Raw genomic sequence first — 20,282 nt, forward strand, 5'->3', positions numbered from 1 at the left:
TGCGAAATCTACGCACTAAATGGGGGGGGGGGGGATTTGCTAGTACAGTTTACTGATAAGGAGTGGGTTCAAGTGCTGGAGCATCCAGCTGTGGAATCTCACAAGACAAGGTTTCAGCTGCTTCAATATAAATTGTTGCGCAGGGCCTATTCGACTGTTTATAGACTTCATAAAATGTATTCCACAGTTGGTGACACGTCCATATATGGATCGGCTGAGGCACATATATATTACACATGTTCTGGAGTTGTGGAGCCTTGGAATCGGACTGGAATCGGACTGGATTGCGGTCACAGAGATCTTAACAGAGGTAATGAGCAGTTGTTACCTTTTTCAAGCCAAGAGATTTATTTTGGGATTGAATAAAGTAGAATCCAAGGTTGCAGACTTAGAAATATTGTTGGTCCTGCACCAAATTGCTATGATGTGGAAGCTAACACAGCCTCCGCAGCTGCGAGAATGGTATCTGGAAATGTTGAAAAGGTCTGCTGTGGAGGGAGAGTTCTTGGCCTTTCTGCAAAGATCTAAAAGCAATACAACCAGTGTAAATGCATGGGATGTAATGATGTTGGCATTGCAGGCTAAGGATGATTAAAGACCTCCTTGAGGGGAAGCAGAGGATGGCATGCTTAGTTGTCACATACCAGACTGCGGGAGAAAAGGAATTGGATTTGTAGACTTGGGAAATGTTTCTTAATGTTATGCATTTGGCAAACTGCTTCCTGTGTGTAGTTTTGCTATAGCTGTTATTCCAATACTTGGATCTGAAGCAATTTGGTTACCAACCAAGGGGAGTTCATATGTACACAGCATTTGTACAGCATGTAATTGTATGTATATAGTACTTAGTACACCTGACAAGGCATCGAAGGGCTTTTCGCTGAGTAGCACGCTGCTCCAGAACCCAAAGGTTTTGTGGCGGATTAGTATAGGGAAATATAAGTTGTTAATTTGAGTAGTAGGAATGTGAGTCTGTTAGTTTAATTGAATCGAATAAAAAAGGGTTAGAGGAGGGAAGAGTATAGATATTGTTATTTTGGAGTTCATATTAGTTAGATGAGGTTTGGAGTAAATCAAGGGAGGGACAGAGGAGAGAAGAGTCTAGAAAGGGTTTTAGGGAGATCATAGTAGTAAAATGAATTTTGGGGTGAGGCAAGGATAGGTAGAGGAGGTAAAATTCAAGAAAGGATCTTAGAAAGATCATAGTAGTAGAATGAGGTTTGAAATGAGTCAGAGAGTGGAGGTAGAAGATATATTGAGAGGGGTATCTGATGAGAGACTTAGAGTCGTGCATTGGAGAAAGTTGAAGGATTGTTTTTTATTTTTCTTTCTTTCAACTGTAGGAGTAAAGTTATAAATATATAGATACATAACTACATAGATTGCATAAAATTTCATATGTTACTAGTTAATAGGTCTTTGTTCCGTGTATGAGTGTAAGTGTACAATCAAATGGTTTCTAAGCAACCTAGTTTATTCTGTATATTATTGCTGTTGTATGAGAGTATGAAATTACAAAAAAGAAAATTAAAAAAACAACCCTCCATAGCGCTCACTAAATCCTTCTTACTCCTCCCTAAACCCATCCCCTTTCGGAGTAAGTATTCCCCAGGTTCCACTCACATTTACTACTAAAACATACCTACATGTGCGGAGATCTCCATACAGAAAAGATAGAAGAGGTGGAGGTCTTCACACATAGGTTTTTATATGAGCAAAACTATTGTAGAACTGCTAAACATACTACAAAGTGCAATTTGCAAACAGGCTCCAAAGAGTAGTGTTCTTGCAAATGCTCTAAGTTGTGTATAGGAGCTGAACCATTGCAAGAACACCATTTTAAAAAGTGGAAGAGCAAAGTTTGTGCAATTCTAAAGCAGGTCCAGGCACTTGGGAAAATCCATTGTGTACAATAATGAGAGAGGTTAACTGCATCCTGACACATCTTCCAGAACTCATACTAAAACATGATCTCTGTACATGCTGGATATGATTCACCCCTGCCCCTAAGAGTGAATCTTTCTGAGAATCTGGTACAACATGCCAGTCCGGACCTGATAAGCATCCTATTGTCTTGTCTGCTGCAAGAAAATTAGGACACTTCACATTGAACAGTATATTGCCACACCCTATTATAGCCACTCTGACCACCATTCTCCCATTCATAAACCTCTAGGATGTCGAGTTACCATGTACTCCTCCTTCTATTGTCATTGCCCTCCCCCTTTGTACAGTGCTCTATACAGCTGTACGGTGCTTTGTAGCTAAGTTCACACTCAATAAATCCCACACATATACAAATGCGGAATTTCACACTGGGGTGACAACATGGACCCTATTGCTACTACTATGAATTATTCCCTGCCGTTGGGTATGCCTGACCCTAGTCCTCAGCCCTATTTACAGTTCTCCCCCTGTTTACATACTCAAATTAACATACAGATATATTTGTAGGAGTTCTCTACCTGCACATAGAATCAAAGACTAGAAGAAATCCACGCCTCATGGGTGTACTGTGATATGAGTATCTCAGCACATTAGGGTTTTCTCCACAGATGTATGAACAGATTTCGAGAAACCCTTTAACTTTAAAACATTATGGTTGACTACGTTTCTGCATAGTGATGGCATGCTTTCATATTGTATTCAACAGACCACCAATCCTTCTAAATGTCTTGAAAGCCCAAATATATATGAAACCTTACGATGATGGTATCAAGTGAGAAGAGCTGGCCAAACAACCACAGTAAAGTATGAATGAATAGTGAGTGAAATTATGTAAATTATTTGAAACAATTAAAAAAGATGGATTAAACAAGTGTGGCAAAAAAATCATCTTGAAACAATAGTTGAATAAGTAAATCAAATATTTTTAAGTTGTCTTCTACAGACCTTTATCTTGTACCAGTATGTCGAGTTCCTCTCGGATGCCTTCGTACCAATTTGTGATGTCCACGTGGAGGGAGTAGTCACAGCAGGATTTCGTGTCGGCGACCTCATGCCACTTTTCAAATGTGGTCAACAGAGATGAGCCAGGATCGGGGAACACATGGTCAACTAAAATGAAGACAGAAGGCAACACTCAGGATTCTCATTCTATATTTGTTTTTTATTTTGTGCCGGCGCATATCGGATCCATGTACAGGTTGATATGTGAGCATAAAATGCTGTTTCATCAAAGGTTCTTGAATTGGCGTTCTTTTGTAGGTGTGCCAGTAAAGTAAACTAGGGCATCATGGATGTCTCGTTCACAGTACTGCATTTGTAATACATTATTCCTTGTAGTTTTCACAAACAGATAACTGTTATACAATGAGAGGCATCAAGCAGGGGTGTAAGATGCTTTTGTCCCAGGTGTTTGGCCTACAACAGCTCCTCAGTTTGTTCAGCTTGTATAGCTCTAAAAATATAGAATACTTTCAACCAAGGTATCTGGCACAGCATAAGATGTGATGAAAAAGGACTACATCGCTGTTTAAATGTTTAAATGCAGCAATGGATGTAAATACTAAGCAATAGATTCACATTTTATTTACAAAAAACATAGTGAGAAGTCACATAAATAGGTTAATAAAAATACAAACAATAATTTACACTACGGATACCTAAACAGCATTTCTATTGCACACAGTTCAAGAAGGGGTCTTTTTGAGCTGCTCTTAAAAAGATCATTGGGGGAGGGAGGGAGAGAGATGCTAATGTCCGGTGTTAATGAGGTTCAGATGTGGGAGCCTGATAGAGAACAATTGTTGAAGTAAAACATCCTTTTACCCCATGATCCACATAGTATAATAATGATGCGAGTGATTTATTCAATGTAGTATGTTACATTTTCAAACCATTGCCAGTGGTTTAAACAACACAATGTAAACCAATGAACTATCAGGCCACATGAAATGTGCATTGAGCCACAGAGGTGCAAGGGACCACTTGGATCACTGTGTCCATCCAATTGCTCTGGTTGTGATCGATCGCTTTAGTGATTTAGCGGCGCTCATCCATTCAGGGAAGCGATAAAGTCCCTAGCTCAGTGCTTCAAAGATCTGTTATCATGAAATATATTTTCAATAAACAACCAGCCTGGTAATGGTAACACTTCGACAATCAGAGAACTCAAACACTACTCATAGCATCTATAGTATTAGTTCTAATCTATAATAAAGAGGACGCGATGCATCTGAACACTAGTGTAACCCATTCTTCAATAATGAATCCTCTCTTTAGCCACTGTACATCAATTTATCTTCTACACCCTGGAAAGGCAGCTGAATTCTGCAGAGGCGAGTAGATAAATGATCATGTTAATTAAAGGGAGCAAGTGATAAATCACACAGGCCACTTTCATTCTGTGCTTGACCCCCATGTGAACCTTAATTGAAATAATCTGGCAAACCTGAATTGATTAACCAGCGCTCATGTGTACAGCAGGCACTTCAGGGCTAACGCTCTACCCAGTAGTCTGCGATGCACTGGCAATAAAAGCAGGTGGAAGGGATATCTCTAGGGCTTAGCAATGATAGGAGACTGACAGAGCTAAACTAATGGAAAGCTTAGCCACTCTGCTCCTCCCCAGAAGAAAAGATGGTTTAGACAAAGGGTCATGGACAGACTTAAGCGGTTAGTAGCGGCACTGAAGATAGACTACACTGATCTGAGCATACAAGGTAAAGCGTCATTCTAACACCTCTTGTTTCAAGGTGCATTTTGGACAACCTCAGGCACTGCTCATGCCAATACATATATGAAATATAATGTGAACAGCCCTATTATGTATTAAAAGTCACAAAGTTACATGTGACCATATTTCCATTCTTTCAGTAGGACATCATGGGTGTGATGGTACTCTTATTGTGCTTCATCATAGAGTTTGTTGTTGGTAACATGGATGTTATTTACATTCAGGACACTCAACACTTACTTCGCACCCTGCAGTTACAGGCGTTGGGCTTTTTGACGGCAGTATAGTTGTTGATTCACACTTATTTAGCTTTTAAGGGAGTAAGTCCAACATGAAAGTGCCCCAAGTATGTGATCTAACGCAGATTGTTCAGTATAAAACGGCAGCAACTATAGGGGCCGGCAAGGGCACTTTCGTTGGGCAATCGAGAATGAAACTTGACAGATTCTCTCAGCATTCAGTCCTTGACACACTGCTGTCCTCTTTGATGCTGAGCTCCTCCTTCACTGTCCACTAAATTTGTCTTCCTCAACAGATGCTACAGTGGAATCTGACTTCAGTAGTACAGAGAAGCAAAAAAGGAAAGCAGAGGTAGGAAAGGAGGATAGAAAAAAAGGTAATTTTCTCACATGAAGAGTCAACAAATTTTAAATGAACTGGGAAAATGTCAAAGAAAATACCTTTATTTAAACGGAGACCTGAAACACTAACTTACATGTATATGAAATGATGTGTGCCCAAAAAAGAAACATAAAGCCACTATCACATCAGAAGTGGCATTGATGGCAGTTAAGGGTATTTCTTCTCTAGCTGTGTCATTAACCTTAAATACAGTCACATGTTTAACCTGTGTTTGGTACAATGCATCTCACACTTCTGAAGAGCCACATCATGGTGAATGTGTTCCAGCTATGCCTAACCCACTTCCAGATGCTTAAGAAACACTGGTCTCTATTCTTCAGATTCTACAAATTGATAATCTCTGTGATAGCAATTTAATAAAATATTAACCAAAAGATACCATTCGCAAAAATCATTAATACTCACTATTCTCTCATCACTAGACCGATCTCCAGTTCCTCAGCACTCCCATACTTACTGATCATGGTAGTGCCTCCCGCCACTGCGGCCTTGGTGCCTTGGTAGAAATCATCCACAGTCGTCATTCCCAGGTATGGCTTCTGCAGGCATGTGTTGACGTCAATCCCTCCTGGTATAACCATTCTTCCATTCGCCTCAATGGTCTTTACTCCTCCAGGAACAATCAAATTTTCTCCAATTTGCCTAACATACAGTAAAATAATGTTAACTGCATTACCTTCAAGATGATTACAGTAAAAGTGCCATTTATACAAGAAGGTATTTAAATTAGCATCAATGTACAAAATATTATTACATTCCATTTTACACATAAGATAATTACACCTACCTTCTTCTGTACACTCATACCTCTATACAGGCCACAGTACAGAACATTGCTAAGTAATGGAATATTTAAAGACATCCTCTTAGAATCCATATTAGACACATCAATCAACTACCCTACGTTATGCACTCTCAGTGACCTAAATATCTGGTTTGACAAACATAGAAATGTCACAAACAAATAGCATTACAACTAGCATGAAATCTCCCATCTCAAGACCTACCCACACAGCAAGACATTCACTAGATGTGGTCTCTAGCAAAACAAAACCAGTCAACATTACATATATTGACCCTTTTTCGTTGAACGAACACCACAACATTTCTTTCATTTATAATATCCCATGAACAACTCTATTTTGCACATAATAACCCAAAGACAATGCAACAAAATCAACATTGAAAAGTGCAAAACTCACCTTACTTATGGCAAATGTATGCCATCAATAGATAACCACAGAAGAGAAATTGTGTGTCTGGATGAACAAAGCTTTCGACAGAATAATTCCCATGACAAATTCTACACACCAAAATAATGAAATGGATAATACTACAGACAAATTTCGAAATAAAAAAGAAGAAACACAAATATGCACCCTTCAATGACAATGGTAAAATTGTACATGTACTCTAGACAAAATACATCTTCAAGACACAATAGGATTTACAAATTGAAAACAAAAAAAGCAAACAGAGTCCACTAATCAAAAAGTATTTCTAATGACGTGAGACCCAAAATGGAATTTCATAAGATATAATCAAAAATTCACAATCTAGAATTGCACATCTGTGACAACACCTCAATCACTAAACCTCTGTGATCTAATGGCATATCATTTCATTGCCAAAGCCAAAACATTATATCTAAACTCACTAAACAAAACAACCCATTCCCAAATTGAAGACTAGTCTAAAGCGATCACTCTAAAGTGAAAGGTCCTTATTCTAAATTTCTTTCAACAAATTACCCTTTTTGAATTAAATGACCTGATGAAAGCCAGTGTACTGGCTGGCTCACCATCATACCTCTGCGGCCACAAACCTTCACGACAATACTGTTACCAGCTGCAATTGTAACATTGAATATAAAAAAACAACTCTTTAAATACGGGCACTTTTCCGTCAGATCTCAAGATATCTTATATAAAACCAGGAAAAATAGCCTGTACCCAGTTGATGTTAACAACTTCAGAAACTCCTCAGCACATTATAGAAAGGGCACAGTTCTCAGAGATATCAAATTTCCTGAAAGACAGCATACTACTTTACGACCATCAAAGAGTCTTCCATTCAGGCAGGGCCACTGAATCTATCCTTATCTCCATCTGCCATGGCCTAACAAAACAGTGGATAGCAAGAGGGTAGCAGTACTACTACTCCTCTGCTTATTGGCAGCTTTCAACCCTGTACTTTATGAAACAATACAATATAGACAAAACACTGACACTGAAGGAAATATCTTGAACTGAATATCCTCCTACGTTAAGAACATATCAACCATTTTAATAATAAGTCCATTCAACTCTGCACCCTTCAACATTCAGTATCAAACCAGGAGTACCTCAAGTGTCAACCATATCACCACTCCTCTGCAAAGTTTTATTCAGTCCACTTCATTAAGCAGTAGACTGATGTAGACAAGGTTTGCACCATGGCTAAAATTGTGAAGCATCCCACAAATGCAAGTACATAACAATAACACTCAATTTGCACAAAGTCCACATGAGAAGAATATTACAAAATGCATGACACTGAATGGAAGCAGTTTGACTAACCTTAACCCATTATGATTGACTAAATCAGTAACATTGGTCTCCCACGGAGTAGCAGGCTACCTAATCACAAAGTGCTTTTGTGCCTCATCAGGGGTAGTATGCACTATAGGAATAAAAAACACCTCTTATCGGGACCTCCCTTGGGAGTCCGAAGATATGCATTATATACATAAACTCCAATCCAAGTTTCATATTAGCACTTATGTAGTTGTGGTAAGTCTGACTTCCATTGAAAAGGCATTTTTCGTCTTGCTGAAAACTTGTTTTACGAATCTGAACAAAACTATCGAAAAAAAGTTCATCCACATTGGCTTCATCATGGCAAGATTTGTGGAGCTCCATGGAGGAGGGGCCAAAAAACACAGAGAAGGTCCTAAAAGTGACATTTCTCCATTTTAACTCCCGTAGGATTATTTGTTACTCAATGCAGAATAAAACGACTGAACAGAATTACATCCAACGTGAGAGTCGAACTTTACTCATAGACGTGCTTTTGCTTTGTTTGGTGTGATTTAGTTGAGTAGATTCTGTCAGATTCGCATTTGATTATGTAGAGGTTACATTGTAGAAATGTCTGCACTGCTCATTTGCAGATTTCACTGAACTTTGCAGTCTCAAGATTAAAACAAAAATACTCAAATATTGGACTAGGGAGCCTTTCCTCCTGTTGTCCCTTTTGGTTCTGTGAACCCAAAGTCAGGTCAGTGCCTGCTTTCTCGTTAAAAAAAAAATGAAAGGACGCATAAGGGGGCAGGGTGAGCACATCCTGTCCTTCAGGCCTACACGGGGTCACCCATGACTAAAAATAAAACATACAATTGTGATTTTTCTGTTGGGTTCACTGATTCTAGGATTGGTCTAGAAGCCTGAAGCAAGGCACCAAAGAACTCCAAATTCCTACTAGGGGCAGTAAACCCAGCAAAAGCTAAATGGACAAGAGATTGCGAACCCATTGAAACCTTCAGGTACCTATGTTGGCATATTTGCAGGTTGTGTCAGTAAGAAATCCTATTCCCAGACCCCCTGTCAGACCCAACGCAGGTCCCCGAGCTATACTGATTTATATATTCTAACTGTACTAGAGATATCACACTGGTGGTGCTAGCGCCGATGTAGTTATAGTTAGGTCAGACTTTCCAAAGGAAAGGCATTTTTTGTTTTCTTAATAACTTTGGCGCTATTTGATGAATCTGCACGAAACTTCCAAAAAAAGGTTCAACCACTTTAGCTCCTTCTTTGGATTTTCTATGCTAATGCATCAAGCAGAGGCCAAGAAAAGGGGGCGGGGGGTCACAAAGGGATAGTTCCCATTTTAATTTACAAAGGAAATTTTGCTCTATGATACAGAAGAAATTGTGAAATGGAATTACACCAAATTCGGCACAAAGTTAGATCTTTACTTAGAAAGCATGCTTTTTGTGATTTGGTTTAAATCGATACAGACATTTTTAAGAAATTCGCTTTTAAAGAGGGGCTCGGGTTGGGAATGAAGAGGTTAATCCTCCGAAAAAGTTATATGTATTCTGACCACAGTGTGCTACGGGAATACCATGGTACTGCTGCAGTACTACAAAAGTTTAAACATAGTGACGTCTGATTGACTATGGGAGCTGTTTCTCTTGTTGGCCATTTCAGTGCTGCGGAGCTGGAGATGCATCTGTGGTGCCAAAATGATCTGATTGGCTGGACGCAATATTGGAGAAAATGTTGCGTCTGACATTACAGGACTAGGGGACTCAGTCCCCTAATCCTGAAAAAAAGAGAGAAATGGACATAAAGGGGCAGGGTGGACACACTCTGGTTCCCTAGGCACATGTGGGGTAATCCCAAAGCTACCCTCCCTTAGGTTAAAATATAAAACAAAAAATGGCTTTTGGTTAGTGAGACACTACTGTGGTAAAAACGTTAGAAGGGTCTGGACTCTGGACATAGACCAGACCTTGTGATAAACTGCCATTGTGCAGGCCGTAGACCGTGGGCAGTAGGAGTTTGCCGCCTGCAGTAGGTTGGGCCCAGGGCCAGGCCTTTGCATGACTATGTTCAACTTAGAATAGGATAAAAAAACACACAGAAATACACTGAAAAACCCAAAGGTTGAAATTAGCTAATTATAGTTTGGTCAACTAACTATAGCTTGTGCCTCTGTCATTCACTTCTTCTAACCTCATGAATTGTTAAATGACGTCACTTCTGACAACACCGATGACATCTCAAATGACATCACTGATGTGCTATGGACATCTCAAGGCATCATCTCCAGGTCCTCATGCAGTAACAAGTAATGGTGCAGTTCTCTAGTGAGTAACTATACTTTACCACTGGACTCCCTGGCTTTTGGGTCCTCCAACACTGTTCATGAGGTGCAAATTACTCCTATTTAGTTAGCATGTGCAAATAGTTAAGTATTACGCCCGGTATTGATGAGAGTTTTAAACTCAGATTCTGTATTTCCAAAAAGGTAAATGTGGAGTCAAAGATGTTTCTATAAAAACAGTGTCTATTTAAAACAGAAAAATATGACAAATGAAGATGTAGATAACCACATAAAACAATAGGTCTGCACATTTTTTGGGACCAAGGTACAAACCCAAACAGTTTCACGAGAGAAACTGACATTTACGTATAAGCCAGAATGCTATGAGAAGTATCATGAGTTCTTGGCTGGATGCTAGTTTCGGTCCATGGAAGACTTGGCTTGGCTGTTCGGGCTGGGCTGTTCTCATGAGGCATTGGGTAAAGACTGATTTGAATATGGCTCGGTCTGAACTGGGGTGGCGAAGTGAGCTAAAGAACAATGATGGATTCAACCCAGATCTGTGACTGGGGGTGAGTGTCTGAAATGTTTCAGTGCTCCGTCCATCATCTCCTTGTGTTTACTTTGTTCGCCCTAAGTTGACAGGGTATGCCCAGATGTGGGTCCCTTGCTCACTTTGCTACTGGATTCAAGCTAGCCTGGCTGATGAGGAGTGTTACCCCGAAACCGGTCCCAGGATGCTTGTTTCAGGTCCAGGGAATACCTGGCTTGGCAGTTCAGGCTGGATTGTTCCCATGAGGCACAGGGACAAGACTGATTTGCATAAGGCTTGGTCTGAACTGGGTTGGCGAAGGGAGCTAAAGAACGATGATGGATTCAACCCAGATCTGTGACTGGGGGTGAGTGTCTGGAATGTTTCAGTGCTCCGTCCATCATTTCCTTATGTTTGCCCTGGCAATGGGATCCTTCAGCTCACAAGCCCTTATGCATCATCACAATACCCCGTAGAAACTCTGATACATCCAGCCCTTAGTTTTCCTAATATGTCTTCCCTTCCAATATCCACTCAATGGAATAAGTGATATAATGTATCACGGATCATCTGGTATGTCCGCCCTGGGTCATGGAGTTTCCGCTGCCGTGGGTGCTACCTTCATTTTTAGCGAGAGGCAATTCTAGTTCATGTTTTGGTAAATGGTTTTTGGATGTTCAAAATATTTTCTGTGCATTGTAGCAATTTTAGCAGGCAACATTTCTATATCGACATTTCTGCAAAGTCGATATAGTCGAAAATATTTTGAAAGCCCAAATACCCATCACCTAAAATAGGCTTGAAATCCCATAGGCTGAACAGTGATAGTTTTAGCCTGCCCAAAAGTACCAGATCAAACAGTGGCGACTCGCTGAGGGAGTGCTGTGGGGCAGTGGGGTGGGGCGGGGCAAGGTGGCGGGGTAGTCGAGTCCGACATACGCCGAGTTGGTGGTGCAGTGCGCGCAAGGTAAATTGTTTTATTTATTTAATTACTTACCTTACTCCTGTCTGTCATATGTCAGACTCCACTACCCCCCCACTCTGTCCCTCCCCCACCCCACAACTACGCAGCACTACGTCGGCAAGCTGCCACTGAGATCAAAGTATAAGTTTCAGTATCCAAGTAATGGGGTCACCATGTGTTCAGCACCATGCACTAGGCACTGTACAAAGGAAACGCAGATTCTCCTCCATCTGGCTGCAAAATTACAGTTGAAACTGAGGACCTATCGGTTCTCCAATTGCCCTACAGCCCACAGTAGTTCCTCAAAGGTATGAAACTTTAGAGGGTTGTTCCCTGAATGTCTGATTGCAATAGTTTACATTTTCAGGTGCCGAGGCACATGCGGGGGGTGGAAACCCGATACAGCAGCTAGTTTCTATTTCCATCTGGGGAAGAGTTAAAAGGGTCATTTTGTAACCACAGGTTCAAAATGCGATTTTTCTGGAACCTTACACCGATTATTGAAATGGTTTTGGAAATTGGGCAATCGGCTTTACCAAATAGATCACTACCACAAGGTCTATGGGGAAATGAAAAGCCTGTTGTGCTCCTCCCTGGCTGATTATGGCATGGTGAAAAGCAGGGGTACAGGGTGAATGCGGGATCACCACAGGCACAGCTCCTGAAAGTCTAGCCCTAATCTGTGATCCGCTGGGTGTCAATACAAGACAGCTGCACACATGTGTACAAGAGGACGAAGAGGAAACGGTTAGCACAGATGAACTCAGCCAAACTCGCCTGTAGGGCAAGTTGAACTGCTGGGAAGAATCATTCAGTGATTCTTGAAATAGAAAGGAAACATAAGAGTGGGGCCAAGGCTCATTTGAAATTCCAGCAGGACAGGAGCTCGTGCATGGCAGAATCTTTTTTAACTTTGGAAGCATGGCCTCCGGAAAAATCGAGTTAATGGGTTCTAGCTATGGAAATGGTGATAATCCATGCCCACCACCTCAGCACCTTGGGTGATGTAGAGGTCTCCTTGGAGATGTAGAGGTCTGCTTGAGTGACATAGAGGTACACTTGGGTGAAGCAGAGGTCCCCTTGGGTGGTGCAGAGGTCTCCTTGGGGATATAGAGGTCTTCTTGGGTGATGCAGCGGACCGCTTGGGTGAAGCAGAGGTCCCCTAGGTAGTACAGAGGTCCCCTTGGGTGGTGCAGGGGTCTCCTTGGGGATGTAGAGGTCTCCTTGGGTGATGTAGAGGTCTGCTTGGGTGAAGCAGAGGTCCCCTTGGGTGGTGCAGAGGTCCCCTTGGGTGGTGCAGAGGTCTGCTTGGGGATGCAGAGTTCTGCTTGGGTGATGAAGAGGTCTCCTTGGGGATGTAGAGGCCTCCTTGGGAAAGTAGAGGTCGCTTTGAGTGACATAGAGGTACACTTGGGTGAAGCAGAGGTCCCCTTGGGTGGTGCAGAAGTCTCCTTGGGTGGTGCAGAGGTCCCCTTGGGTGGTGCAGGGGTCTCCTTGGGGATGTAGAGGTCTGCTTGGGTGATGCAGATGTCTCCTTAGGGATGTAGATCTCGCTTTGAGTGACATAGAGGTCCCCTTTCGTGATGCGGCGGTCTCCTTGGATGATGCAGAAGTCTACTTGGGTGATGCAGAGGTCCCCTTGGGTGGTGCAGAGGTCTCCTTGGGTATGTAGAGGTCACCTTCGGTGATGCAGATGTCCCCTTTGGTGAAGCAGAGGTCCCCTCGGGTGGTGCAGAGCTCCACTATTACTGCATCCATCCATCTCTGACTGTGATCAGCTTAGACGTGCATGGTCGGCCTCCCCTCTGCCTGTCAGCTTGTCATGGTAGAGGTCAGACTGTCTCCTCTTCCACACCAGGGAATGACCCCTTCTCATCACTCGATGACTCGAAGGGTAAAGTAGCACTTCCCTATAAGGCAGTGGACTCGGTATGATAATACGGCTGCCTCCTAAAGCCCTATCCTGAGACCAGCTTGATGAATATGTTTTGTTGATTGTCACACTTTTTTTGCAATAGCTCCTTTCTTCAAGGAGATCATTTCAGTGGTTGCTATATTGTGTTAATCGGCACTTAAAGTAATTCGTCCCCTGTTCAGCCTTAGATGACCTTCATCATTTTTATGCCTTTGGTGTGCTATTTTTAAGATGAGCCATATGGGCTGCTCCACATGGCAAAATCACACAGGGAATTAAATACTCACACTAACACCTGCTGTGACCTGGAAGTTACAAATCCCAGCAAGCGCAACTTAGCCTTACATCCTTTCAAAGTGAGTAATCGTAGTACTATTAAATTAGGTAATGGTAAAAATCACAATGCTATTTATTCAAAAATCTGGTTAACCATATACATATTCATTTAGGAAATCTTATAAACTCTCTACAACTTGCTTATGGGTCCTTGTGACTTACTTGTTCACTCAAATTCACACAAGTGAGGTAATGTTCTCAACATCTCTCATGACCATGGGCGTAGTCAAATCCTCCTTTCATGGAGCATCCTACATCCACTCAGGAATGGTGGAAGAATAGATGATGAGGTAGTAACAAGAATATATGGCTAAGTGTGAGCCACCAATGAGCTAGGGTTCTGTCTATGACTGTAAGGCATTGTCACAACCAGTGTCTACCCCAGAGCAGTGAAGTGGCATCCCTCCTTTGGACTCTGCTTCCCCGTCCCTACAATATTGCCTCACAGTGAATTACACTCTTAGTGGTGAAAAAGGAATCAGCAGGTCTGGGGTCTGGTAAGACCTCTTCCCCCTCTGTGCATACCATCTGAAGTTGGGTTTTGACAAGGACGGCTTCCCCAGTTCCAAAGAGTTCTGGGCTCATCCTCCAGACGGTGCACACACTACACAGTGCAATCCTCCAAAAGGAAGTTCCCTAACATTCTTGCTGTGTTTGGAGAGGCAAGACCCGCAAAGCAGCCCAGGTAGGAGGATGGCTACTTGCAGTGATCACCTCATCCCTTACCTTTCTGAGCTGGGACTCCACTAACTCTCTAGAAACTTTAAGACCTCACACACTCATCTTCACCAGTTACACTCCAAAAAACCATGCCAATTATAACACTGCTGTCATCCACACTGGTCTCAGTTTCAGAAACATTTGTATAACTTATCCTTCCCTTCCTGACCAGCCATACATTGTTTTGCTGCCCCCAATAAAGGCTTACCCAGGCCTCTCCAAATAGTGTGCCTCCTGCAGTCACGCTCAGCACTCATTCACAAATCAGACACACAGCATTGACGACAGCCATATGTTGGAGTTTCCCCATAGGACTTCAAAGCTAGGATCAGGTGTATAGGTGATACAATATAAGCATGGATAGGGCCATTGCAGCATTATTGGCTAACAGGTCTTTCCATTTGTGTAACCCTCTCTAGGTCATTCCCTGGTATGATGTTATAGAGGTGACACTTGGCAAGTAGTGTTGGAAGAGACAGGAGTATCCAATGTGTGTGGGGAGCTAGGGACGTTCTTTTTGATGGCCCATGTATTGATACATACTATAGCAGGTGTGAGGGGCTTTCCTATGCATGCACAGGTAATCCTATTATTTGTCAACAACAACACAGAACAAACAGAACATACCTGGATTAATGACATGAACCTTGATGGCTCCAAACTCTAAGTTTCACTGAATGCCAACTTTCCTGCATTCACCTAGGACATCAACCTGTCCCTCAAGGACCATATTGCAACAAATACAAAGATAGCCTGGTACCAGCTCTATCTTCTACAGAAAAGGAAACAGTTTTTCCAAAAGTGACTTCAGAACTGCTGTTCAAGTCCTAGTACTCCCACATCTGAATGATGGTTACACCCTGCTCGATGGCCTCCCAGGCTCCACACTGGCACCCTTAGGTGCATCCTAAATGATGTAGTATGTCTCATTTAAATCCTGAATAAATATAATTTAATCCCCCCCTCCTGATGACACTTCTTGGAATCTATGGGCTCTTCTTGCCAGCCTGCACAATTTTCAAGACCAGATGTATCATTTATAAAGCCATCATCAGCACCCTTGCTTATCTTGCAGACAAGTTCACAATCACTGGTGGTTCTCGGCACACCAGCAGCCAGGCCCCCATTATACTACAACTTTAGATTAAGAAGTGTAAAAAAGAAAAAATAAGGCAGCTGGCCTTTTCCATCTATGCACCCAGGATCTGGTACAGCATTCCCATATCATAAGGACCACCAGAATGCTGCTTCAATTTGGGAAAAGTTGAAGATGCACCTCTGTAAAGGACACTACATCACTATGCATTAACAGTCCAAAAACCAGCTATCGCCCCTATCACTCCTTGACTTTAAGATTGTCTTTGACCCTGTTTAGTGCTCCTCTGGCTTTTGACTATGTATGCACTGTTCAAATATTACATGCATGCGTACATACATACAGACATACACACACACACTTTGGCTGTTTTCAAAGGGGACATGAATCTGATGTAGGTTTGGGACAGAACATCATGAGCCAAAGTTAAACCTGTTTGCTTTAGATAAGCTTTCCCTAAGTCCTAGTTTTGGGAGCAATGGAGGGGCCTCTATCAAAATGATTCTGCAGTAGGGGAGAACCAGGCGTTGGTGGGGACTCTCTGTCTCTTCCCTTTGGCCCAGGTCGATGAAAAAGAATTGCTAACTGGGGCAACCTGTATTTATGCTCTGCAAAACCTAGGGAACGATTATGCTCTCGTTATTCTACCACGCTTCATAACTCCATTGCCAAAGCCCCTATTGGCTTAAGCAATGGAAAACTTTGTTTGACAGCCCAATGGAGTTGGGGCTGTCCGAGGAAGAACATTACACATTATGCCCAATTAGAGTGGACGGGGTAATATTTTGTTCCTGTTCTTTGCAGCAATATAAAACCTGACAGTGAGAGACAGAAAATAGAATAATGACCGCCACACACTTGGAGAAACATCCCAGATTGTGGGGATGATTTTTTTAGTTTTTCTGAAGCAAACACCTGCTTTGAGAGTTTGTTTCAGAAAAACAAAACCTTTTGTAAAGTTTGGTGAACAACCATCAAAACTGAGAGGGGCCATCCATTAAACATTTTGTACAATGGAAAGGACTGTCATGAAAGTATTTATTTTCAATGTACAGGGATGACTGCTAAGCTGGTAGTCATCTCTGAATTTGATGGCGGGTAAACCATCAGTGTGGCAGATGTGATGTTGTCCGCTACCCCGATGGACAGAGTACCATCCATCAAACTATAAATCAGGCCCAGAGTCATTAAGAAGGCTGCCAGGTTCGACAGGCGCCCACCCTTCAAATCTAGATACACATGGGTTGCCTAAGATCCAAGTATTGAAAAAGGACTGTAAATCTAAAACCTACTTGATGATTCCATCTTCCAGGTAAATATCCGCGTAGAAGGACTGGTCATCGTTGATGATTCTTCCTCCCTTAATAAGCAGACGGTCATTCTGTGGAAATCAGAGAGGAAAATTGATAAAGAAAACAATAACTTAAAAAGGAAGGATTACTGTCCATAATATTTAGTAATATTAAGCTCACTGCTTCGAAAAGATACATTAATCAAGTACACATTTCAGTTGGCAATCTCTCCTATATTGTGTTAATCCTGACCCTGTGGCCTATGACCTTTGGAGAAAGGTATGATAAAGTAGAGTAAAGGATTGTCTATGAAGGGAGCATAGAATATTAGATGAATGACTAAAAGGGGATGCTAATAGATTTTATGTAGACATAAGCACACTAGTTCTGGGTGGAGACCACCCACTCAATTAGGAGTCCACCATAACTCTCAAATGACAATTTACAATTAATGCAATATAGGCCTCTGGAACTGGTCAAATAGTTAAGCTATTGTATCAGAAGAGAGGTTTTCTTTGGGTTGAAATAAGAATCTCTAAATACTACTAGCTCTATGCACTACTAGGTCTCACTCATTCACGTTCTCATCATACACATAAGGGGAGTATAACTATACCCAAGGTTCACAATATGGACAACGTTTGTGTAAACAATATATAAATTTATTTATTGTTTAAAAAGAAGTTCATAAAATACACATATCTAGGGGTATATTGATAGGGTTTTATCTATTCACATCTGAAATTGATTCAGAAAAATATACATATTATGAGCACATCAAAACGTTTTCTGGACAAACACATGAAGACACATTACAAAATAAAAAGAGAGTACATACAGTAGACAAACAAATATGTCATTAAAATAGCACACATCCGTGTTATCTCATTTGTGCGGGCTGAAAACCCGGTACTGTAATGTCAATAAGTACTCAAAGGTCTCAGTCTCTTCGCGGATTGTGTTTTTCTTAAAGGGCGACAACGCATTTCGATGGAAACTTTATAATACCATCTTTATCAAGACTTGTAATTGTAACTCTCAAAGAAAAACTGTTTTAAGCTGGAACCGTTAAAAACACCTCATGCTGATAGAAAGTATCCCCTCGGGCATTAAAAAAACATGAAACTGCAGTGAGCGTCAGGGGCAGATACCTCTGTCCTCTTCACTGGTGTCCAAACATAGAATATCGGATGTATTTTATTAACAATCTTCTTAAGCCCCGGTGATAGACGTGGTGCTAGCCTATGTCATAGGTGTACTTGTCACCGCCCACATACGTGCAGTGATTCTTATTAATGAAGACTTGCGTATTAGGTTCGGTTTAAAGATTTCCTGATCCAACCTCATAGGTCCCTTCAATAGTTAGGGTTTTCGCTACGTGCAGGAGCGTCACGTCGTCCTTCTGGTATCGTACAAATAGTACAAATAGTTAAGCGACAATGTTTTCGGAACTTTCAACGTATACCTACTGCAAGATGCAAACAGTTGTTAATCCAACACCTTCCTTCTAAAGCTTGGTAGTTGTGGATACGTTATGGTGTGCCAGGTCCAGGTGGGGTGTGCCGGGCTTCGGTCTGTGACTCTTTCGAAGCAGTTCTCACATGTGTTAGCATATGTGTAATACATAGATGTCATACGATGTGATTGACAGTGTAGCTATTGACATGCAAAATGTAAATAGGACTACACTATTCCGTAAAATTTATAAAAATACTCATTTTGGCAGGGCATGTAAGTCAAGACACACAATTGATATAGTACCAAAATTGTAAATAAAGTGTTCTACTCAGTATTGCAAAATAAAGGGCGGCTTCCCAAAACTAACTGTTCTACTAAACCCACAAGCAAATGCCTGCAGTGTTTTTAAAGAAGTCACTCATTGAACAAATGTATTAAATACATTAATTTCTGCATACTTATATTGTAACCGAATAAGTGTTCTTGAAAAATGTTTATGGGTGACCAATCCACCGTCACCAAGAAAGGCTCCTATAAATCACATGGAATTATAAGATAAGCGGTACAATTGCTATGGATTTCTTTTATTATTCTCCTATAGACGGTAGAGCATACCACCTGACAAACCCTTGTAGGAGGTAAAATCTTTTTAAACAAAGAACAATTTACGTCACAATTTCTCAGTGGGATCACACATCCCATAATGAAATATCTCATCCTGAGGTGGCATCAGACACCAGATGAAAAGCAACACTAATGTCAGCTTCCTCCAGCCACTCCTACCCATGCTCCAAATACCCTTCTCAATCCTTCAGTATTTCAAACAAAAGTAATAAATCAGTTAGGTATTTTTAGCTTTTTTGTCATCCTGTATGTGCTATATGTTTGTAATTTGTAGTGAAAAATTCCATGTCAAATAGGGAAGTGTCACTTCTATCTTTGCTCATTCTCACAGTCATTAATTTAGTTGAACAGATGATGCTTACCCCGTCTAAACTAGGTACAAACACCATTCTTGTTACTGTGATTGCTCCCTTTTTCCGGTTGTTTTTTTTTTTGCAAAGCAAACACAAGGAGATGATGGGCAGAGCACTGAAACTTTTCAGACACTCACCCCCATTCACAGATCTGAGTTGAATCCATCATCATTCTTTAGCTCACTTTGCCACCTTGGTTCAGACCCAGCTATATGCAAATCAGTCTTGACCCTGTGCCTCATGGGAAAAGTCCAGCCCGAACTGCCAAGCCAGGTCTTCCCTGAACCGGACACAAGAATCCTGGGACCGGTTTCTGGTTAACACCCTGTCATCCTATATGTGCTATATGCTTGTAATTTTTAGTGAAAAATTCCATGTCAAATAGGGAAGTGTCACTCCTATCTTTGCTCATTGTCACAGTGATTATTTTAGTTGAACAGATTATGCTTACCGCGTCTAAACTAGGTATAAACACCATTCTTGTTACTGTGATTGCTCCCTTCTTCCAGTAGTTATGTTTTTTAGCAAGACTGGCTGTATTGATTTATTTCTGAATATATTATAATGCATTAACACTAAGTACCGTATAATTTTGCACAATCTCCTCATTTAGGAGTCTTTTTAGATATGTTACTTTATATGTGTTAATCGCCAAGCTTGTCCAAATACACCTATCCGCCTGTGATGCTTACCAAGGTTAAAAATTAATCACAGTGTGTGTAATGTAATACTAACTGATGAAAAAGCAGACACTGAAAATTGAAAAATTCAAGGGAGGAACAGCTATATTTAATAACAATTCTGAAACATGTTATGCTTATTTCAGTTGTACTTTAATGGCCAAATTTAAATATTGTGCA

The 20,282-nt window shown here is 41.2% G+C and overlaps 1 protein-coding gene across 1 annotated transcript in view; it reads right to left on the reverse strand.

The window, feature by feature from the left end:
- The window catches only part of LOC146822078 (dihydropyrimidinase-related protein 1-like), a 234,961-nt gene that overhangs the window by 144,216 nt on the left and 70,463 nt on the right, over positions 1-20,282 (reverse strand). Inside the window, exons 3-5 of the mRNA XM_085613175.1 lie at positions 16,988-17,076; positions 5,778-5,962; positions 2,893-3,057 (exon numbers count right to left, since the gene is read on the reverse strand). Coding sequence (XP_085469301.1) covers positions 2,893-3,057; positions 5,778-5,962; positions 16,988-17,076 — 439 coding nt within the window. The remainder of the gene's footprint in view (positions 1-2,892; positions 3,058-5,777; positions 5,963-16,987; positions 17,077-20,282) is intronic.

Source organism: Triturus cristatus, chromosome 6 (assembly GCF_964204655.1).
Source record: "Triturus cristatus chromosome 6, aTriCri1.1, whole genome shotgun sequence".
NCBI lineage: Eukaryota > Metazoa > Chordata > Amphibia > Caudata > Salamandridae > Triturus > Triturus cristatus.